At 39.9% G+C, this 24,191-nt stretch overlaps 1 protein-coding gene and 1 pseudogene across 2 annotated transcripts in view; both read right to left on the reverse strand.

The window, feature by feature from the left end:
• The window catches only part of CCDC14 (coiled-coil domain containing 14), a 42,124-nt gene that overhangs the window by 16,628 nt on the left and 1,305 nt on the right, over nucleotides 1-24,191 (reverse strand). The window contains exons 2-9 of one of the 2 annotated variants that reach the window (XM_041002999.1): nucleotides 19,477-19,532; nucleotides 18,997-19,069; nucleotides 18,659-18,728; nucleotides 18,449-18,568; nucleotides 10,321-10,557; nucleotides 10,116-10,210; nucleotides 6,457-6,973; nucleotides 2,891-3,032 (exon numbers count right to left, since the gene is read on the reverse strand). In XM_041002999.1, the coding sequence (XP_040858933.1) occupies nucleotides 2,891-3,032; nucleotides 6,457-6,973; nucleotides 10,116-10,210; nucleotides 10,321-10,557; nucleotides 18,449-18,568; nucleotides 18,659-18,728; nucleotides 18,997-19,069; nucleotides 19,477-19,532 (1,310 nt within the window). The remainder of the gene's footprint in view (nucleotides 1-2,890; nucleotides 3,033-6,456; nucleotides 6,974-10,115; nucleotides 10,211-10,320; nucleotides 10,558-18,448; nucleotides 18,569-18,658; nucleotides 18,729-18,996; nucleotides 19,070-19,476; nucleotides 19,533-24,191) is intronic. The other variant, XM_041003000.1, reaches the window with a different exon arrangement.
• Nucleotides 21,785-22,011, reverse strand: LOC121171338 (annotated as a pseudogene).

The following is a 24,191-nucleotide window of genomic DNA, read 5'->3' on the forward strand; positions in this document are numbered from 1 at the left end:
CTGCTTGTGGCCTGGGAAAACAGTCAAGAATTACTCAAAGCCTTGGGACCCTGCACCCATGAGGGAGACCCAGAGAGAAGTTCCTGGCTCCTGGCTTCGGATTGGCGCAGCACTGGCTGTTGCAGTCACTTGGGCAGTAAATCAATGAACGAAGACCTTCCTCTCTGTCTCTCCTCCTCTATATATCTGATTTTATAATAAAAATAAATAAATCTTAAAAAAAAACAGTCTTATACAAAAAATGTCTAATCAAAATGCCAAGATTCCACAGAAATCTACCAACCTAATTTTTTAAGCCACAAGGTGGCAATAAACTTTAAAGAACTGACAGATCATTTTTTTTCCCAGGTAAAAAGAAACATATAATTTCCAAGCTAAAAACAGGAAAAGAAATTTGATTGAAAATGACTAAAAACTCATTTGAATGAGCCTTTGCATGTCAAGTGCTATTTTAATTTATTTATTATTATTTAAAGCTCTCCTATCTGCTGATTCACTCCCCAAGTGGCCACGGTGGCTAGAACTAAGCCAATCTGAAGCCAGGGACCAGGTACCTCCTGCAGGTCTCCAACTGCTTTCCCAGGCCACGAGCAGGCAGCTGGAAGGGGAGCAGAGCAGCCAGGACATGAAGCAGCGTCCACATAAGATCCTGGTGCATGCAAGGTGAGGACTTTAGCCACTGGGCTATTGTGCCAGGCCCCAATTAGTATTTTAATGGAAGATTCTTTCCAAATATAGATTATCAAATGGCACAATATTTCAGAACTTCTGCTACCAAGAACATATCTGAAAATTCTTCATTTTTCATTTACTTCTTTCAGACGGTCAAGTAAACAACAAGAGCAAATAACATGCTACATAACATTGTCCCTGAAGGACAAACAGTTAAAAGCTCTGCTGCCAAGTCTGAAGAACTGGAGATCAAACTAATTAACCTTTCAAAAAATTAAATACAGGTAGTGACCAATAAAACCGTACCTCTCATTTTCTTGAATGACTTATAAATTAACTCCTAAGGCAATTCTAAAACTTCCAAGGAAGGGAAATAAAGTAAGAACATTTCCATGGTGACACTCGGAAGGAAGTTCTAATAGGCTTCAGAAACCAATTATTTACTTGTCATTCCTTTAGATACTTTGTTTATTCCTAAGAGATAACAGCATTTTCTTTTTGTTCCACAATACATACCTAAGTAAAAAAAGTTAGTAAGTTAAGTAAGACTTATATATATATAAGTCTGTACTTTAAAAATACACAATGTAGAACTGTACTAGTTAGGATTATTACATTCTAAACTGAAATTTCTTGGGTCTGGGTTTTGACTGCCACATCTTAGATAAATGACCTTGGACAAGTTATACAATCTCTGTGTCTTGGTTTGCTCATCTGTAAAGGAGAAAAAAAATAACACCTACTTCAAAGAGCTGTTGTGAGAGTTAAGGAAAGACAAAGATGCATGCACAAAACAAACATTCAATAGATGCTAGTGGTATTGCTGGTCATTCTCATTATTCTTTATTCTTGGTTTTGAAAATCAATAGTTAGAAGTACCTTTGTCAGGAACAAAGACAGAATTACTAGGATTTAAGTCCAACATCTAGGGCCCAGCGCAGTGGCCTAGCGGCTGAAGTCCTCACCTTGCATGCACCAGGATTTCATGTGGGAGCCGGTTCGTATCCCAGCTGCTGCACCTCCCTTCTAGCTCCCTGCCTGTGGCCAGGGTAAGTAGTAGAGGACAGCCCAAAGCCATGGGAGTCTGCATCTATATGGGAGACCAGCAGGAGTTTCTGGCTCCTGGATTCAGATCAGCTCAGCTGAGCTCAGCTCTGTTGCAGACGCTTGGGGAGTGAATCAGTGTATAGAAGATCTTTCTCTCTGTCTCTCCTCCTCTCTGTATATCTGCCTTTCCAATAAAAATAAATAAATCTTAAAAATAAAAGTAAGCATATGATTCCAGGAGCAGGCTGTGTTGTAACAGATTAAGCTGCTATCTGCAAGACTGTCATCTCATATTGAAGTGCCATTTCAAATCCTGGCTGCTCAGCTTCTGCTCCAGCTTCCTGATCATGTACCTGGGATGCAAGTGCTTGGGGCCTCCTTAGACCGTGTAGGAAAACCACCTGGGGTTTTTAGCTCCTGGAATCAGTCAGCATGGGTCAGCCAGGCTACTGCAGCCATTTGGGGAGTGAACCAGCAGGTGGGAAACAACTCTGTCTACCTACCTTTCAAATCAATTAAAAGGAATAAAAACTTAAAAAATAAATGACTCTATCAAAATAAGATAAAATGAAGTTTTTTTTTTCCTCTTACGTCTAAATGTGGTAGTGTTGTGCTGTCACATAAGGTGCTCCTTTCCTTGCGACACTTTCACATAGGTAGAGCGGGCATGCCTTGTTCTAGCCTTTGAAATATATACATGGCAGCGAGATGGTCGCTTTTAGGCAGGGGAATGTAAAGAGGCCTCATTGATATATTTTGGGGAACATAATATAGAGACGGGTTTCCTAAGATGGTGGGAGCCTAGATCTTGAGTAACAAGATGAGATACAATCTGCCATGAACCATGGTGGTTTTAGTATGAAGGAAAAAAAAACTTTTACTAGGTTATGTCACTGAGATTTTTAAGTTTGTTTCTGTAGCATGATCTAGCTTACCCTGATAAAGACATTGAGATATTTCATCTTCCTCTCTACACAGCGCCAACCTGATGTTAAGAGGCAAAAGGCTAGGAAAGAAGATGTACTAGTTGGCAGAAGGAAAACAGGTAGGGAATGCTAGACATTCTGAAAACTGGGCAAATCTACTGAGTCCTAGGTACCTCATTTAGTAACTTCTTCTGGCTATAGGGCATCTTTAGAAAGAGACAAAAATACTCAAAAACAGCTTTTACCTTCGTAAGTGAGTGTTTTCACTTCGTAATGGCTGCATAGCCAGTGCTATTTCAACTTGAATATTTGTGCTTCCACTTATAGCTGGGAGCTCAGATACACATGCTTCCACTTCTGTAATCAGCCTTTCAATTTCTGAATCCTCTAAAAAAGGCAGAGATTAGTAAAACTGACATTATGTATTGGCTTTGGACAAGATTATTAGTACATATTACTAAAAAAATTTTAGATATGTACGTACTTACTATAAATAAACTCAATTACTTGTGAATTTATTATACAAATTTCATTTCCCTCTTTCCTGTTGCCTACATATGCTTACTCAGAAAAATTCTAAAGAAATTCAATTCAGTAAACAAAAGATAAATCTTAAACACAGGATTATCACATTAGTGATTTTTTTTATCTATTGAAGAGTCAAGCAGGAAAGTTACTTACATGTATCTCCTGGTTCAATTACCAAAGGATTTACAGAGTTCCTGTGGTTGCTAAAGGACACACTTCATTACAGTATTAACATTTACAAACACTCATCTTGACATAGTAAATATTCACTTAGGTTGATTTATCTGGTAAAATAGTGAGTGAGGGTCTGCTGGAGTAAGGTGCCACTACATTCTATAAAACAGACTTAATAAAAGCAGGCACACCTCATTTGTTGTAACTTGGTATTAACTGCAGAGTGGATGATTCTAGTGACGGCAAAGAGACACAGGTAGAAGGTAGATATTAGATCTTTATCTCCCAACACCCATCCAACCTGTGACACAGAAATCCCAAATGGGCATCAGTTCAAGTCTTGTCTGCTCCACTTCTAATCCAGCTTCCTGTTAATGCACCTGGAAAAACAATACAAGATGACCCAAGTACTTGGGCTCCTATACCCACATTGGAGACCTGAAGAAACTTAAAACTCCTATCTTCAGCCTGGTCCAGTCCTCGCATTTTCGGTCTTACGGGGAGAAACTAGCAGTCTGAAGATTCTATCTTTCCTGTCTCTCTGAAGAACAAATAAAAATCCATCTTTTTTTTAAAAAGTTAATTTTAAATTGATAATACAAAAAGAATATATAGGTTGGTTTTGTTTAACATGTTGTTCTGAAACATGTATACAATGTGGGGCTCAGCACAATGGCTCAACAGCTAAATTCTCACCTTGTATGGCTGTCAGCTAATGTCCCAGCTGCTCCACTTTCTATCCGCTCCCTGCTTATGGCCTGGGAAAGCAGTCAAGGACAGCCCAAAGCTGTGGGACCCTGCACCCACGTGGGAGATCCGGGAGAGGCTCCTAGCTCCTGGCTTTGGATTGGCTCAGCTCTGAACATTTCGGCCATTTAGGGAATGAACAAGAGGATGGAAGATCTTTTTGTCTTTCCTTTTCTCCATCAATCTGATCTGCTTTTCCAATAAAAATAAATAAATATTTTAAAAAGAATCTACATAATGTGGAATGGCAGAGTTAATATAAATATTTCCTCTTTTTTTTTTTTTTACAGTGAGAGCACTTAAAAATAATACATTTTAATCAACTATAGTCTCTCCAAGATCTGGCACAACAGATCTTTTGAAATTATTACTCTTGTCTGAAACTTGTATATTCTAATATCACCTAAAATTTTTCAGCTTAGCTTTTGAAACCCGAGTTTCTTCAAATGGAAATAATAATACTTTATAAGGCTGCTGAGAGGATTAAATGAGATACTATTTTAAAAAAATTTTCCTCATATGTAAAATAAGAACAATAATAGTACCTCATTGCTTTGCAACAGGGATTAATGCACTGAAAATACTTAGCACAGTGCTGGGTGAGCTTTCAAAAGTGATAGGTGTTAATGTTACTGTTACCTGGTTAAAGCAATGGTTACATTAATAAGTCGAAGGTATGAAAATACAGCAATGTTAATACCCTAAATCTCTGGCTTATTGAAACTATATTCCTATAGGTTCGGCTGTACCTTCAGACCAGAGACTGTCTCCCCATGAAACCACTGAACTTATCTGCACAATAAGATGCTGGACTCTATGCTTTGTAGATGCTTGCAAGGGACAAAATCTCATCTGAATTTGACCTGTGGTAATGCAACAGATGGAAGAATCCACTATGGGAGGGGGGAGTGGGTTTTGGGGAGGGGAGGGGGGAATCCCAGTGCCTGTAAAACTGTGTCGCATGATTCAATGTAATAAATAATAATAATAATAATAGTTTAAAAATTAAAAAAAAAGAAAGTTAAAAAATTTGCTGGGGAGAAAAAAAAAGATTTATTTTTATTGGAAAAGCAGATTTACAGAGAGTAAAGAGAGAAAGATCTTCCATTTGCTGGTTCACTCCCCAACTGGCTGCAACCACTGGAATTAAGCCAATCCAAAGCCAGAGCCAGGAGCTCCTCCTGGTCTCCCATGCAGCTGCAGGGTCCTTGGCCATCTTCCACTGCCACAAGCATCTATCCCAGGCCATAAGCATGGATTTGGATGGGAAGCAGAGCAGCTGAGACACAAACTGGCATCCATATAGGATCCTGGTGCATGTAAACATGAGGATTTAAGTAATTGAGCCATTGTGCTGGGTCGCGTTTTAAGATTTTTTTGGTAAATCACAAAAGAAAAAGTAAATGAAGGAACCAAAAAATTTTTTTCAAAAAGATTTGTTTTGTCAGTTTGCAAATGTTAGGTATTAAATCAGCGCTTCCACAGCCAATTACTGTGTTTATTAAGTTGATGGCAAATCTGCAATTCATTCCAAGAGAAAGCCTTATATTGTACCTTCTTAAGTTATATATATTTATACATATATATTAAATGAAAACAAATTAACAGAATCTGGTTCAAAAATATTTTCAAGATCTTAGAAAAGTGAAAAATCCACAAAAATAAACTCAAAAGGACAGGAAATTTGTATTACTTTTCAAACTGAGATTTGTTAAATAGTTATTAAAGAAATCTGCATTTTCTTATTTCAGAAAATCAGACTAACTTAAGGAGTATAATGGTCTTCAGGAATTTTCTAACCTCTAAAATTTTTTCTTCACAAATTCTCAGAAATCCTTTCAAGATCCATAATATATTTCAAATTCAAGGACAAAAGAAGGGAGCAATATCTAAAAAGCAAAAACTACAACAGGCAGAATAACTTTTTTTCAGATCAAGATACAGTTTTATGGAAGCACTCCTATCACTTACTCTGAACTTGCAGAGTGACTAATATGACACTGCTACTTTCAAGACTTATTTTTTATTGGAAACTCAGATATACAGAGAGGAGAAGGGATAGAAAGGAAGATCTTGCATTACAAGGGGCTGCAACAGACACAGCTGAGCCGATTTGAAGCCAAGAGCTTCTACCGGGACCCCCACACAGGTGCAGGGTCCCAAGGCTTTGGGCTGTCCTCAACTGCTTTCCCAGGCCACAAGCAGGAGCTTCACAGGAAGCGGGGCTGCCAGGACCTGAATTGATGCCCATCTAGGATCCTGGCATGTGCAAGACAAGGACTTGAGCTGCTAGGTGACTGCACCAGGCCAACACTGCTACTTCAATTGAACACCATGTTATAACAGGAAAGTACTCACCCACCTTGTTCTGCTAGCAAGGCCTTCAGCTCTCCCAACAAATACTTTATAGTTCTAACTTTTTCAGCAGTCCGGTTCACATTTTTGGCCTTCTGCACATCCTTGATTATTTTCGCATCCGATACATGGATACTGAGGTCCCTTCCCTCACTGGTGGCCTCTCCCATTTGTGTTCTGGCATCTCCGTCTTCATTAGCTGCTGAGCAGGCTTGCTGTGATCGAGTGGAGCTTCGGGATGTCTGGTTGTCTGCATGAGCTTCTTTTCTAGGAGACTGGAACAGAGACATATATGTTTGAAAGCACTTTAGCAGGTCTGCTTCCCTTGGAACTCCTTTTTGTAGCAGTATCCCATTCGTAAGGCCCAGCTGCTGAAATGCTGCAAGAGCTGATCTGTCAGTGCCAGGCAGACCACAGGGAAGCACAGGACTGGCGTTGACGGAATTAGCTGGAATGCCAGGAGGGTTCACAGAAACTGTTTTGCTTTGTGATGCAAACTGGTTGTCACCACCTGTTTGAACTTCCTAAAGAAAGGAAAAGAAAAAACATATTTTATAAGTGTTCTTGTAGGCAATAATTATAAAAATTCCAATCACAAATATCAGCAATACTTAGAAAATAACTATCTAACATTTTTACATTAAAAATCAGAAAACTGTACTTAGCTAAATCAAGATTCTAGTTCTTAAAAACTAATTATCTGGGCCCGGAACAGTGGCGTTAAGTGGTTAAGGTCCTCGCCTTGCACGCCCAGGAACCCATATGGGCACTGGTTCTATCCCAGCAGCCCCGCTTCCCTTCCAGCTCCCTGCCTACGGCCCGGGAAAGCAGTCGAGGACAGCCCAAAGCTTTGGGAACCTGCACCCATGTAGGAGACCCGGAAGAGGGTCCTGGCTTAGGATCGGCATAGTATCGGCCCATTGGGCTCACTTGGGGAGTGAATCATCGGATGGAAGATCTTCCTCTCTGTCTCTCCTCTCTGTATATCCGCCTTTCCAATAAAAAAAATAATAAAAATAAATCTTTTAAAAAAACTAATTAGGGCCCGGCGCAGTGGCGCAAGTGGTTAAAGGTCCTCGCCTTGCATGCCCGGGATCCCATATGGGCGCCGGTTCTAATCCCAGCAGCCCCGCTTCCCTTCCAGCTCCCTGCCTGTGGCCCGGGAAAGCAGTCGAGGACGGCCCAAGGCTTTGGGAACCTGCACCCGCGTGGGAGACCCGGAAGAGGCTCCTGGCTTCGGATTGGCATAGTATCGGCCCGTTGCGCTCACTTGGGGAGTGAATCATCGGACGGAAGATCTTCCTCTCTGTCTCTCCTCTCTGTATATCCGCCTTTCCAATGAAAAAATAATAAAAATAAATCTTTAAAAAAAAAAAAAACTAATTAGCTGGCTCCAGTGTAGTAGCCCAGTGGTGAAAGTCCTCACCTGGCACATGCCAGGATGCAACATGGGCGCCGGTGCATATCCTGGCAGCCCCACTTCCCATCCAACTCCCTGCTTGTGGCCTGGGAAAGCAGTTCAGGATTGCCCAAAACTGTGCGATCCTACATCTGCATGGGAGACCAGGAGGAGGTTCCTGGCTCCTGGCTTTGGCTCTGCTCAGCTCTGGCCGTTGCAGCCATGTGGGGAGTGAATCATTGGGCAGAAGTCTTCCTCTCTAAATATCTGAGTTTCCAATTAAACAAGCAAACAAAAAAAGCTAATTAGCTGAGCCAGTGTTATGGCACAGTGGGTACAGCTGCTGCGCGTGACAATGGCATTGCATACAGGTACAGGTTCCTGTCCCAACTGGTCCACTTCCCATCTAGTGCCCTGCTAATGGAAAAGCAGCACATGGACCAGGTGTTTGGGTCTCTGCCACCCACATGAAAGGACCACAAATTCCTGGCTGCAGGCTTTGGCTGGTCAGGCTCCAATCATTGCGGCTTTTGGGGAAGTAAACCAGTAGATAAAAGATTGCCTTTCCTCTTCTGTAACTCTGCCTTTCTAATAAAAATTAAAATAAACCTCATAGAAAGACAAATATATTGCATCCACTGGTTCACTCTCCAAGTGGCCACAATGGCCAGGCTGAAGCTAAGCCAATCCGAAAACAGGAGCTAGGAGCCAGGAGTTTCTTCTGAGTCTCTCACATGGATGCAGGGCCCCAAGGCTTTAGGCCATTCTCCACTGCTTTCCCAGGTCATAAGCAAGGAGCTGGTTGAGAGGTAAAGCAGCAGGGACACAAACCAACACTTGCAAGGGGGAGAAATAGCCAACTGAGCCATCACACTAGGCCCGTAAAATAAATCATAAAAAAAGTCTAAAGAAACCTAATTAGCTAATTCTGTAATCCAGGATCACTGGAAAGTCATGACTAAAACAGAATGTTTAGAAATACCACAAAATATACATATAATACATGAAAAACTGGTGCACTTTGGGACTAAAGTGAACATATACACTTTTGCAAATGCTTGGGCTGTGAGCCCAGTGCCAAAGCCTAGCAGCTAAAGTCCTCGTCTTAAATGTGCCAGGATCTCATAAGGGTGCCAGTTCTAATCCAGACAGCCATGCTTCCCATCTAGCTCCTTGCTTGTGGCCGGGATTGCAGTCGAGGTCGGCCCAAAGCCTGGGGACCCTGCACCTGCATGGGAGAGCTGGAAGAAGCTCCTGGCTTCAGATAGCACAGCTCCAACCATCACAGCCACTTGGGGAGTGACTCAGCGGATGGAAGATCTTTCTGTCTCTCTTCTCTGTGATATATATCTTTCCAATAAAAGTAAAATAAATTAAAAAAAATGCTGCTGATTCCCAGCTCATCCACTTCTGAGTCAGCTCCCTATTAATGTGTCTGAGAGGTGGCCCGAGGAGGCCTGGGTGAAGCTCCTAGCTCCTGCCTGGCCCAACCCCGGCTGGTGTAAGCCATCAAGAGAATGAACCAGCACATGGAAGGACCTCTCTCTCCCTTCTCCTCCACTCCTGTAACTCTACCTTTAAATTAATAAATCTTGGAGCTGGCACAGTAGTGAAGCACATTAAGCCTCCACCTAAGGCCTGGCTGTTCCACCTACAATCCAGTTCTCTGCTAACCCACCTGGGAAACAGGGGAAGATGGCCCAAGGCCTTGAGCCTTGTTCCATGCGGTGGACCTGGAAGAAATTCCAGTCTCCTGACTTTGGACTGGTCCAGCTCCAATCATTGAGGCCATCTAGGGAGTGTTAGGCGAGCATGATGACCACTACATTACGGAAACAACACCACGCCATCTAGGGAGTGATCCACCAGATCTCTTTGTGCCTCTACTTCTCTCTCTATAAGTCTTTCCAAAAAAAAAACTAATAAAGAAAGGGAAAAAAAGGGAAGGAAGCAAACTTAAATGTAGGAAACAACCCACTCAGAGAACCGAATGTGTGAAAAGTGCCTTATACATGTGTTTGGTTGGTAAATATGGATGATTCATTTTTCTACTGATATCTTTCCCTTATCCTCATTATGCTTAACAAGTAGCTAAAACTTTTCTAGTACAATAAACAAACAAACAAAAAACTCAACAACTTGAAAAATAATTGGTCTTTAAACTCTAGTACACTGAGACAGTCAGTAAATTCAAAATTCCCTCCTAAGCTGATCTTTTCTACAAGCAAATTATTATTTGTATCGTACACAAAACAAACTGTACCTACAGCATGAACCATTGAAGGGCATGATGGCTGCTGAGCTGACCAGACAGGAGTGGGGATACATAAGCCATAATTAGACTGTGATGTTGCTTGAGATTCTAAAAAGAAAGGGAAAAAGAATCATTTGTGTTTCATCCTGCTTATAGAATAACCAAGTAATTTACCTAGAGCCTATGTTCATGCTTTTAAAAACATCAATCATACTTACCAGAACCAGACACAGTATGGCAGGGTACAGCAGGGATTCCATTTGTGCTGTTCTTTGCAGTCGAATTATTCATCAGCGACATTTGAGTCTGCACATGCTCGCAGAGGGCGTGGTATATCATGGGTGAGTATGCTCTATGATGATCTTGCAATGACCAGTTTTGTGCTCTCTCTGATGTGTCTCTTTCACTTTCAGCAGAGGCTTCATTGGATGTTTGTTTCTTATGATCCGAAGATACTAAGAGGGAACAGGGGGAAAAAGTGTTTGAAATGTAATTCTTCAAAAACCTTTTCCTATAAGATCTTAGGGGAAGAAAGGACTCAGAAGTGGCTCAACTTAACACATATTTCACAGAAAAGCTTTATCATTATCACTCCTAAAGAAAAGTAACTCAAATTCTTTTCAAAAATAGCATTGGTTTGGTTTGTAAACATCTATTTTTTAAATTATAACACTTCTATCAAGGTTACCACATTCTCTCTAGTGTTTAATAAAACTCCTTCACCTTGCCCCATATTGAATTCAGACTCACAGGAAAAGCAGACAAGACAGTATACTTCATAGAACTTTTGACATTTTGATAGCTAAAACAAAACAATTTAGAGATCATTAAGGAACGAGATTTAATTTGCACATTGGACCTTCAGAAACATTTTAGCATGTCATTTAAACTTTTCCAAATCCTAACCAAAACCAATTGTCTTCCCATTACCCCCAATTCAGATTTTCATCCTAGACAGGTTGATATAGACACCTAACAAGTCTTTCTCACGTTCCTATAGCACTGAGCATGAGGCATTACTCCTTCAAGCTCAATGGCACTCACTTATCAAGACTCGTCCTCTGAAAGTCTCTTCTGTGAGGTAGGTTCTAATTCAATCATGCCCAGCTTTGTCATGCCACAACACACTGTAACAACCATATGCTACTGCATATTGCCCTACATAGCTTATCTTTGATTCTCTTGTTCTTTATGTGGGGTACTGTCTTACATTGTCATTTTTTTCCTACAAAGTAGAAACCTAGTATTAATAACATAATAACTAAAAACCAAAATTTTATACACAACACTATCCTACAGGATTGGTATAAGCATCTGAATTTTATCTCATCTTAGGAGATATTTTTGAACATTATTAACAGAAACTGAAGTGTTCTGGTAGATCAAAGGTTATTACTGTACAAGATAAATCATCCACCAAAACTAAACACACATCCTGTGACAGAATAATTCTATTCCCATGAGTATACCTAACAGAAACACATAATTAAGACTATATGAAGATGTGTACAATGTTCATTTGTTAGCTGAGTATCCATGAGTAAATTATTTAACTTTTCTCTACCTCATTTTTCTCGTCAGAAACATGGTGATAATACCTACTTAAAGACTGTTGTGAAAATAATACTTGCAGAACTCTTAATCAATGTGTAGCACACAGAGCTAATTAAGTGTTTTATCAACAAATAGTCACAAGCTCTTAGGAAGCACAAATAAGGACACATTGATCTCACTTTCTGATGAACACCTCTGCCCATGTCCCCTCTGAAATCATTAAAACCCAAAGCAGCAAGAGCTACCTTCATTATCTGAACAGGTGAGTTACAACAAAAATGACTGATTTCCACAAAGTACTATCCTTATTGATGATAACTTTCTAATAAATCAAATGGAAAACTACCCTCTAAATATTTTAACCTGGAGATCTTCAAAATGGAGTGGAAGATCTTTGTTCATAGCCAGCCTTTTCTCATCACTCCTCTCCTCTTGACTCCTTGTGCTCACTTCTGTGTTGGGATTTCCTTTGGTCCCCTAGGAACTCAATGGTTTGAGGAAATCTCAGATTTCACTCAGAAGTCCCAGGCATTCGGTCTTACTCATCTTCCCTTTCCAGGGTGGCTTTCATGGTCCTGAGAAAGCTGAACTACAATTTATGCCTCTGCCACCAGATGTCATCATCCAACATAAATTAACTGAAAATATATTTAAGAATCAAAGCCTTCCAATTAAAAGGAGTTATCTTGCTCCTTTATAAAAATCAGTGCTTATGAAAACCTACTAATACTTAATATTTATAATTGAAGCATAAAGTTTTAAATAATTTAAAACAAATAAGACTACATTTATATTACTATAAATTTAAAATAAAACAACATAGCAAGCATGTTAGTACACAAATACAAATTAAGTATACTTTCTTGTTCTTGTCAATTCATACCACAGAACCCTACATGAAAATCTTAACAGATCTAGATTGTAATATGTTTAACTGTTTAACATGTTTAACCATGGTAACTAGAACTAATGTAAAATGTACTTGTTCATTCCAACCATGAGATTTTTTTTCAGTCCCTGAAGTCCAGCTGCTGTTTGAGCACTGGCTGTTGCTTAGATATATAAGCACAGACAGGAAAGTAACTTGTGCTACCCAAATGCATCTCCTGCAGATAACAGCCACTGGATGCTTATTACAGTTGGAAATTCATAACCGCACCTAGACTTGATGGGGTAATCAACATTCAAAGGATTCTGCCTGTGGGAGTTCATTTGCCCAAAGTAAGACAAACGAAATACAGAAAGTCCCTGAATTAGGTGGGTTCAACTTGGTGTTTTTTGTTTGTGTGTTTGTCTGTGTTTTTTAAGAACAGTTCAAAAATCAATATACTTAATAAAACCATAACTTGAATTTTGATCTTTCTTTGGGGACCTTCCTGTGATGCAGCAACAAGCCACTGCTCCCAGCCAGCCACAGATCACAAGAATAGATGGTTAAGCTCTAAAATATATCGCATGTTGCTAACCTATGTTTGGTAGGTTGTGCGTGTTAAGTGTATTTCTAACTTAAGATACCTTCAACTTCTGATGGTTTATCAGGAATATACCCTAGTCATTACTAGAGGAACATCTATACATAACTAAAAGCAGAAACATGAAAGCATTCAATACACTTATCACATTTAATTTTTTTTAAGTTTCCTGGTTTTTTGTTTGTTTGTTTTTCAGAAAAATTCTTACTAAGCTCAATACATTTCTGGAACTGCCTCTCTATGCCATTGCTTCCCAAATGTGTCATGGTAAGCTTCTGTAACTCCATGAATTCAATGAGCAGGTAGGTCCCAGGCAATGGAGTACAATGGAGATCATGCCTCATGCCCCAAAAGACATTTAACAAAAACCAGCAAGAAAATGTGTGTTAAAATTATAAGTGACACATACATAAACTAGTTAACATGCTGTATCAGATTCCTTAAACTTTTCTTTATGATTAACCTCAATCAGAAAGAAATAGAAAAGAGAACAAGTTCTAAGCACTGGTTGTGCATATTGCTGAACACTGTCTTAAAGAGAAAAAAAGAATTTGTAATCATAAACAGCAACCAACCACACACAACCAAATAGCAAAATGTTCCACTCTACATCAGCCTGGTAAACTTAAATAAGAGCATTTTAACCACAACCTAAGGGAAGGAGGCTTTTCGAATGATCAGTTTAACCTCAGGGAGTAAGTCAGCGAGAAGCATTTTTCTAATATGCAATCTGAAGACATTCCTATGGGAACAGGTCTTTCCTTCTGATGATGAAAGTACAGGTGAAGGACAAAAAGAACAAGCAGGCCTCTGGTTTAAGAGTTTAGAGCTTAGGGCCCAGCGCGGTGGCGCAAGTGGTTAAGGTCCTCGCCTTGCACGCCCGGGATCCCATATGGGCGCTGGTTCTATCCCAGCAGCCCCGCTTCCCTTCCAGCTCCCTGCCTGTGGCCCGGGAAAGCAGTCGAGGACAGCCCAAAGCTTTGGGACCCTGCACCCGCATGGGAGACCCGGAAGAGGCTCCTGGCTTCGGATTGGCATAGCATTGGCCGTTGCACTCACTTGGGGAGTGAATCATCGGACGGAAGATTTTCCTCTCTGTCTCTCCTCTCTGTATATCTGCCTTTCCAATAAAAAATAATAAAAATAAATCTTAAAAAAAAATAAGAGTTTAGAGCTTAGTACCCTCTTACTTAGGGCCAACACAATGGCTGAACTAGCGAAATCTCTACTTCCAAGTGCCAGGATCCCAATGGGTGCCAATTTGTGTCCTGCCTGTTCCACTACCATTTCAGCTCCCTGCTTATGGAGTGGGAAAGCAACAGAGGATGGCCCAAGTCCTTAGGACTCCTGACTTCAGCTCAGCTCTGGCCATTTGGTAAGTAAACTAGTGGATGGAAGATCCTTCTGTCTCTCCCCTCTAAATCTGCATTCCCAAGGAAAATAATTAAATCTTTAAAAAGATCTCAAAGTATATCTTATTATATTTTAGGTTTCTCACAAAATAATTTATGTCTTGGTCACAACCACTTAATACTACCAATACTACCACCAAAGTACAAAAGCAGCAATAAAAAAAATGAAAAAGTCAGTAAGACTACGGTCTACCAAAACTCAACTTACAAAATACACATTATTTGCAAAATAAAGCTATTTAGTGCTGACTCCTCGTTCAGACCAGTGCTGCTTAACAGATACACAAGTAAAATACAAACCTTGTATATAATTTCAAATTTCCCGGATAAATAAAAAGTGAAAAGAATAGGTAAAATTACTTCTCAAAACATCTTATTTAAAGTGATATACCCAGTGTATAACAAAAATCTAAGATATATTATTTTCAGTATCATTCTTTTTAAAAGATTTATTTATTCTTATTGCAAAGTCAGATATACAGACAAGAGGAGAGACAGAGAGGAAGATCTTCCGTCCGATGATTCACTCCCCAAGTGACCACAATGGTTGGTACTGTGCCGATCTGAAGTCAGGAGCCAGGAACTTCCTCCAGGTTCCCCATGCGGGTACAGGGTTCCAAGGCTTTGGGCTATCTTTGACTGCTTTCCCAGGCCACAGGCAGGGAGCTGGATGGGAAGTGGAGCTGCTGAGATTAGAACCGGTGCCCATATGGGATCCCGGTGCGTTCAAAGCAAACATGTTAGCTGCCAGGCTATTGTGCCAGGGCCTTATAATTTTTTTAATTGGAAAATCAGATTTACAGAGAGAAGGAGAGACAGAACTTCCACCTGCTGGTTCACTCCCTACGTGACCACGATACCTGTAGCTGAGCCAAACCGAAGACAGGAGCTTCTTCCAGGTTTTCCACATGGGTGCAGGGTCCCAAGGCTTTGAGCTGTCTTCCTCTGCTTTCCTAGTCCACCAGCAGGAAGCTGTAAAGGAAGTGGAGCAGCTGGGATAGGAACTGGCACCCATATGGGATCCTGGTGCATGCAAGGTAAAGACTTTAGTCGCCAGGCTACCGTGACAAGCCTGATATAAAATGTTCTTAGTCCAGCATGTATTGTACAGAAAGTACATCAACCTGAATACTACATTTTCATCAGAAATACTTCATGTCTATTCAGATTTAATAGAATTTACAGTTGAACATTCAGATCCATATATTCAAACTATTTCAAATTATAAAACTGGAACAAGTATCAGTTTTCAAACTTAAAATCTAAATTAACAATTCAACTCCTTGGTTGAGCTAGCTATATGTGAAGTGTTCAAAAGTTGTATGTGGGCCCTGGTGCAGTAGCCTAGTGGCTGAAGTCCTCACCTTGCATACACTGGGATTCCAAATGGACGCCAGTTCATATCCTGGCAGCCTTGCTTCCCATCTAACTCCCTGCTTGTGGCCTAGGAAAACAGTCAAGGATGACCCAAAGTCTTGGGATGCTGCACCCATGTGGGAGACCCAGAAAAAGCTCCTGGCTCCTGGCCTTTAATCGGCTCAGCCCCAGCTGTTCTGGCCACTTGGGGAGTGAATCAATGGATAGAAAAATTTCCTCTCTTTCTCTTCTCCTCTGACTTTCCAATTAAAAAAAAAAATCTCTTTTCAAAAAGTTATATTGGCTAGTTGCTACTATCTTGAATAATGCAGGTGAAGATAACATGAGACTTGAGTTAGAGGAAAACTTCTACACCTATAAATGCTCCACCTTCATTTTTCTCTTTGCCTGGATCCTGGATCTCCAACATTCGGAGATACTACTCAAGACAATTTGCTACACTCGTGTCTTGTCTAAGTGAAATCTAAATAAGCACTGTAGTCTTGGCATTTCTGGCTCACCTGCACTGTAGCTCTAGCCAGTCTAATTCTTGTCTCAATTTCCACTGTGGACTTTATCTTCATTTGAGCCTGTCTCGTTCTTTAGGGTCCCCAAAAAACAACATTATCAGAACGTGCTTATTCTAAACTGCTGAATTTTGAAATATAATGAATTATCAGGATGTAAAACATTCAGTCAATGGCAGGCTCTCTTAGCTACACAACTTGGAATTTCACCTCCCCATCTGTCATGTATCCTCACTGCAGTTGAACAAGTGGAATTCTTCAACCAGCACAGCATATATACAGTGTACTTCCAAAAAATTCATGGAGAAGCTAAAAGGAAAACAATGTACCTTTTCAACAAACTTAAAAACTTTTTATCTCTGAGACAAGCTTTCCTTCTTCTGATTCACGTGCCCAAATACGCAGAGGCCAGTGCTAGGCGGGGGCTGAGCTACGAGCCAGGGACTCAATCCAGTTCTCCCACACCAGTGACAGAAGTCCAGTTTCTTGATCCATTGCTGCTATTTCTCAAGTTCTGCACTACTGGAAAGCTGGAGTCAGAGCCACAGCTAGGAATCAACCCAGGCACAGCAAGCAGAAACGAGCATCTTAACCTCTAAACCAAAAGCCCGCTTGGAACTACAAACTACTTGAAGTAATCTCATATCTCATTCAAAAAAAAAACAAAACACAACTTTAAAACAATTACTATCTGCAACAATACACCTGAAATGCAACCAATTTCTAACTATCTATGAAAATAGCAGGGAAAATAAAAATAACTCAAGATACTTCCCAAACATTCTAATTTTAAACTTTTCTTCCTAAAAAATTTGCAATATAGTCTTTTTTTACTTTCCTCCTTGGGAAAGTGATAGTAAGTCAGGTGACTACTCAGGAAATAGAAGCTGAATACAGAAAGAAACCACAGGCACCACGTGGCCAGATAAGCCATAACCAGTTACCCCAGCATCCCACAATACAGGACCTGCTCTGCTTCCAATATAGCTCCCTGCTAATGGGCCTGGGAAAGCAATGAAAAATGACACTAAGTACTTTGGCCACTCAAACCCAAGTGGGAGACCCAGATGAATTTTTAGGCTCCTGGTTTTGGTCAGGCCCAGACCCAGCCACTGCAGCCACTTGGGAATGAACAAAAAGGTAGAAAGTCCTGGTGTTGGGGCTGTGTGATGACTCAACTGGCCTTCCTCCACCTGTGAGCACCAGCATCCCACATGGATCGAGCTCCCTGCTTATGGCCTGGGAAGGCAGAAGATGGCCTAAAGCCTTGGGATCCTGCACCTGTATGGGAGAACCCAAAGAAGCTTTGGATTGGCTCAACTCTAATCATTTGGGGAGTGAACAAGCAGATGGAAGATCATTCTCCATCTCTCTGTCAACCTGTAAATCTTTCTTTCTAATTAAAATGACTTCAAAAATAAATATCTTATATGACTATTTCTTGAAAAAAAAAAGAAAAAAAAGTCTTGGTCTCCTGCACTCCCTCTTTCTCTTTCCCTCCCTTTCCCTGACTGTCTTACTCTGCCTGTAAATAAACAGATCTTTAAACAAGAAAGAGAAGCATAAGCACACACAAAGCCAAATAATCAATACATTACTGAAATGAATGACAACCGCATAAACTAATAATTCATGAAGATCCCATAGTTAATAATTACCTTTAAATAAAAGAAGAGGGCCTGGCAAAGTAGCCTAGTGGCTAAAGTCCTCACTTTGCATGCACCAAGATCCCATATGTGCACAGCTTCTAATCCCGGCAGCTCCGCTTCCCACCCAGCTCCCTGCTTATGGCCTGGGAAAGCAGTCAAGGACAGGTGAAAGCTTTAGGTCCCCGTACCTGCATGGGAGACCTGGAAGAGCTCATGGTTCCTGGCTTCAGATTGGCTCAGCGGTAGCCATTATAGTCATTTGCAGAACGAATTAGGGGACGGAAGATCTTCCTGTCTCTCCTCTTCTCTATATCTGACTTTCCAATAAAAATAAATAAATCTTTTAAAATAAATAAATAAATAAATGTGTGCTTACATAATTCTTTCCGGACTAAAGAAGTTTTATGTCTTTCCTGGCCTTTCTTTTTTGATCCGTATCTTTTCCCTTCTAAAGTTCTGGAGTTATATCTACTTTCTGAGTATGCTGTTTCTGTACCTATAATTGAAACAAAATATTCATTAACATTAAAAGAACTACTAAACTGAGAAGAGATGATCAGTAAAGAAGCATTGTAAAACACAAGACCTGAATCTTCATGTCTCAAAATGTCCCGCAGCAAAGAAGCACAACCCTCAAGTCCTTGAACAGCTTCAGTCTGTAAGGAGAAAGTGTTTAGAATATATTTGCATACAAAATGGGAACAAAATTAAAAAGATGATTATAGGTTCCACATTTTTTTATTCATAAGGAATTTATTCACATTACTGGTAGAATATGTGCTTTACGAGGCTTCATAGTTCCTCAGTTTATAATTTTTTCAGATTCCTTAACATTCTATCTTTGTACTTTCTTTCCCATTTCTCAGATTCTGCCAGTGGACTAATTAAAACAGCATGCACTTTATCTATTCAGTTTAATCTTACCTGACTTTCTGAATCAGAATGGATGGGAAAGCCAGAATCTGCATTTAGACGTGATATTTTTTTTAAATGTGTCCTAAAAAACAAATTTGTTAGTAGTCTTAAAAGCACTAATTTTTTCCTTATAAAATACATTAAATCAGGTAATTTTTCTTCAAGCAAAGGTCAGAAAAGATCATACAATCATGTATAAAAGTTTGTTAATAATCTTACAAGAACTAACTTTCTGCCAAAATATAAAGGACATTTTCTTTCAAGCAAAGGTCGGAAAATTCATCTAACTATGTATAAAATGTATATATTAAAATGGTTAATAGTACTTAATACTAAAATGATTAACATGATTAGATACAAACTATGGCTGTGCAGAGCTTGTGAAGGGAGAAGACCATCTAGTTTTCCGAGGGAGGTGACAGGTAGTGCAGCCCACAGGCCTGAAAAGTTTGAGAGTTCCTTAAGCTATAAACTTCCTTAAGCTCTTACCCTTTCTTTCCACTTGTTAATTTAGCAGGTCCAGTGTGCCTTCCTGATGACAGCACCTAGGACATAACGTATTGCATTATAACAGATGTATGAACATTTTGTTCTCATATTTTCAAAGTCTCAACAAAACCTAAAATGTCACTTTTTTTTTTCCCATTTTCCCAACCTGAAACTCTGCATCCCCCCAAGCAGTAACTTTCTATGCTTCTTCCCTTCATGCTGCTGGTAAGGACCATTTTACTTTGCATAATGGGATGCCAGCACTGCAGGCAGTGAATTACCTTGCTACACCACCATGACAGCCCATGAGTGACACTACTTGAGATAACTTACAACAGTCATGAAGGAAGAATGAGAACATAATGGATGTTGTGTAAGGTACTTCCATGAGTCTGCATCTCATACTCAGGGCCTTTAGCTGTGATGTTCTGGTTGGGACCATAGTAAAAATTTAAGGCACGATGTTGATGTCCCCAGACTGAAATCCCCCTAAAGAACTAGCACAATTACTGTCTCTCACATATATGTTAAAAAGAACACTCACTGAGACAAATGTATGGCATGGTCATAAGATTTCAAATGGCATTTCACAAAAACATGTATACACACATACACACACATAAGGCTATAGTTTAGGAAATTTAATACAGAAAATTATCCATGATAAAAGTACCTTGAGACAGTAACTACCATAAAGAAGCACTTCCTTTCATTTTCAAAAATGTTTTTCTTTTGGAATTATAATGAAATCCTATATATGCCTCATTTAGATTTTACAATTCTTGACATTTCACATTTGTCATGTCTCTCAACAAATGCACACAGAATTATTTGAAGTACTTCCCCAGAGCAAGGCGACTCTCGAACGCACAAAGTATGGTCATCAATATCAGAAATGCACAGTACTATCACCCAGAGACCCTTCCACCTAATGCTGTCAATTAGGCCAATACTGTTTTTCACAGAGAAAACACTCAAGCTACATCGCGCCCAGGACTATATGCTAAACAGTTGTCAGAGCTCTTTAGCTTCCTCATTCTGGACCAGTTCCTGAGGCTGCCTTTCACTATCTTTTACTAACCCTGACAGATTTAAGGACTACCATTGCGTAGACTCAGGTTATGCATTTGGGGCAGGAATATCAAAAAAGAGAGATGCTGGGGCCTTCTCAATGAGTAGACTAATGATGTCAGTTTGTCCTGTTAACGTTGATATGAATTTTATTATTTAAGGTGTTATCTGCCAGGTTTTTCACTGTTTAAGTTTCTATTTTTATCTTTGTCATTATTATTAAGCACTTGATGGAGACTACATAATGTATATATTCTATTCATTCAACTTTCAACCACTATTTTAGCATCCATAGACGATTTTTGTTTGAATTCATTCTGTTAGTCACTGCTGGCTTACCTTTATGTGTTGGTATTCAACTCTACCTAACCAATTTCCTTTCTTCCTCACTTATTTACTAGTATGGAGTCATGGATTCCCATTTATTTAATGACTTATGATCTACTGTTATCATTCTGATATCAAAATACTACAGATCTGCTCAATGGGTAACCCTTCAAATTGACTCCAGCTTCATTTAACATGACTTCATTATCTTCTGAACTGTGCTGCAAGATACTCCAGCAAATTTTTAATTGATGTAAGGATCCTTAACATGAGTCTACCTTAACAAAATATAGTATTAATGACAAGTATGTTGTACAACTAGGCTCTGTAACTTACTCAGCTTGCAAAACTGAACCTATATACCCACTGCCCAGCAGCTCCATTCTTCCCTTCCCCCAGCTCTTAGCAATGAACATTCCTCTCCTTGCTTCAGTTTGACTAGCTTAAATATCTCATACAGATTCAGGAAGCCTACCTCTTGTGATTAGGTTAGTTAACATAAGGTCCTCAAATGGTCCATCCTTGTTGTTACCCAAGGCAAAATTTCCTTACTTTTAAAAGTTGAGTAATATTCTACTGTATGTATATACCCTATTTTCTTTGTCTATTCATCTGTAGATGGATACTTCAGTTGTTTTTATATCTTGAATACTGTGAATAATGCTGTAAATATTTCTTCAAGATCAAGATTTTAATTCTTTGGATATACAGCAGAAAGGTTTGCTGGATCAGATAAAATAGCTCCAATTTTAATTTCTGAAGGCTCTCACACTATTTTCTTCTTTCTTTGACTATCACAATTTATTAAAAAACCAAAAACACAAAAATGTACATGTCTCAACTTTCATATCATATCATAGCAAACGAGGTCCTTTTGGAGAAGATAGATTATTTTGCTGAACATTTATTATTACACTAGTTCCAAGGCTTCTAACATGATTACATTATTTCCTCGTACTACCACCATTCCAGTATTGTTCTGCTATCCACTATTTGCCATCTCCACACACTCACCTATCACCAGACTCATGAATGGATTCTTGCCATATTCCCTGGACATGCTTGCCACCATTTAATTTAAATGACAACTTCTTTGTCCATACAGTTTTTCAACTTGGGAGGATGAGCTTTGCTCATGGCAGCAGCTCAGGGCACTTAAAGAGTCCTGGAAACAGAATCGGCCCACCACACTATTTTCTAAGGATTCATTCTCATTTCCACCATGTAAACAAGTTTTTCAATTCCTATATAGCTTAATCAAGGCTCAAAAAGCAAAGTCATACTAGCAGGCATTAGGTGACATTCCACTATGGTTTTCCTTTGCATTTCTCTAATGATTAGTGACACCGAGATTTTTTTTTCACGTACTTACTAGCATCTTCATGCCTTTTTTTTGAGAAATGTCTATTCAAATACTTTGCTCATTTAATTAGGTTATATTTATTTTTCTGTTGAGTTGCAACTGTTCCTATACATTTTGGATATTAATTTTACTAGGTATTTGGTTTGCAAATATTTTCCCACATCCTTTAAGCTCTCTCTTTGCTTTATTGTTCCTTTTCCTGAGCAGAAACTTTTTGTTTGATATACAGGCTCATTTTTATACTCCCTCTTTCAGTCCAGAAACGAGCCATTTTCCCAGGAAGTCACAGTTCCTCTAGCAGGTTATAGTATTTAAAAACCAAGATTTGGGCACTAGATGTTGGCTACTAGAGCTTGCAACGTTTTCACATACATTTTCTATTGGACCATAGGAATGTACTTGTAATTCTGAGACTTTTGTTTTTACTTATCTTTTTCCACATGAACATTTAAAAATTTGAATGCTTGTACATATTCTTGAATGGTAGTTGTATGGTCTTAGTTTGACTGATATCTTCAGAATTAAAAAACAAAGGAATGTGTAGGCACTTGATTCCATGGTGAGAACACCCATGTTCCATGCTGCAGTGCCTGGTGGGATTCCTAGTCCTGCTTCCAATTCCAGCTTCCCACTGATGCAGACCCTGGGAGACAGCAGTGTTGGCTCTGAGCACTTGGGTCCTAGCCACCCACCTGGGAGACTGGGGTTGAATTCCTGGCTCCTAACTTCAGACCTAGCTACAGTAGGCATCTAGAGGTTGGTACAGCAAATGCCTAGCACTTTCTGTGACTCTTCAAAAACAAGAATAAATCTGAAATAAACCTTTCTAAATACTGAGAACAGTATTTTCATTTTCAGGATTAAATGTCTGAGTATTTGGTGAAAGGTCATTAGCAGTTCAATGGCCATTAATACAATGTATACATTTCCTTTTCAAAAGGAGCACCCTAAGGGCTGGTGCTATGGTATAGCAAATAAAGCTGCTGCTTGCGACACTGCCTTCCCTTCTGGGTACCAGCTCAAGTTCCAGCTGCTCCAATTCAGACCTGGCTTCTAGCTAGTAGCCTGGGCAAAGTAATGGAAGAGGGTCCAGGTATTTGGACTACTGCAGCCATGTGGGAGACCCCAAAGTTCCAGACTCGTGGCATTAGTTTGGCCCAGTCGTGGCCACTGCAGCAACCTGCAGAATGAGCCTGTTGTTGAAAATCTAACTCTGATTTAAAGATTTATTTTTTTTATTATTTTTTTATTGGAAAGGCAGATATGCAGAGAGGAGAGAGAGAGAGGAAGATCTTCCATCCGATGATTCACTCCCCAAGTGAGCACAACGGGCCGATACTATGCCGATCCGAAGCCAGGAGCCTCTTCCGGGTCTCCCACGCGGGTGCAGGGTCCCAAAGCTTTGGGCTGTCCTCGACTGCCTTCCCGGGCCATAGGCAGGGAGCTGGAAGGGAAGCAGGGCTGCCGGGATTAGAACCGGCGCCCATATGGGATCCCGGGTGTGCAAGGCGAGGACCTTTAACCACTTGCGCCACCGCGCCGGGCCCGAAAATCTAACTCTGATTTAAAAAGAACAAAAAGAGTTTCACATTTCAGGTATTGATGATCTCACACTTCCACTGGGTATTATCCTTACACTTTGGCTATTTGAGAATAATCTCCTTAATGGTATTTTTTAGTAGTCCCAGGTAACACTACTTTTGCACAATGACTTAACTGACCTTAAGGCCTCTCATCCACACCCTCTCACCTGTCACGGCTTCTGTGATATGAAACCCATACAGAAGTCCCGAAGTGGCTTGTCCAAACTTTTCCATCTACTAAGTCCATAACATATGTTTAAAAGAATGGACTCAAGCACCAGCTATGTGAGCCTGAATTCTCTTTCAGCTAATCAGTTGCACACCTGTAGGGAAACTGCCTGAATTCTTCATCTCCCAATTTCCACATCATA

The sequence above is a fragment of the Ochotona curzoniae genome, unplaced genomic scaffold, assembly GCF_017591425.1.
Source record: "Ochotona curzoniae isolate NIBS_2020 unplaced genomic scaffold, NIBS_Ocur_1.0 scaffold_2587, whole genome shotgun sequence".
Lineage (NCBI taxonomy): Eukaryota > Metazoa > Chordata > Mammalia > Lagomorpha > Ochotonidae > Ochotona > Ochotona curzoniae.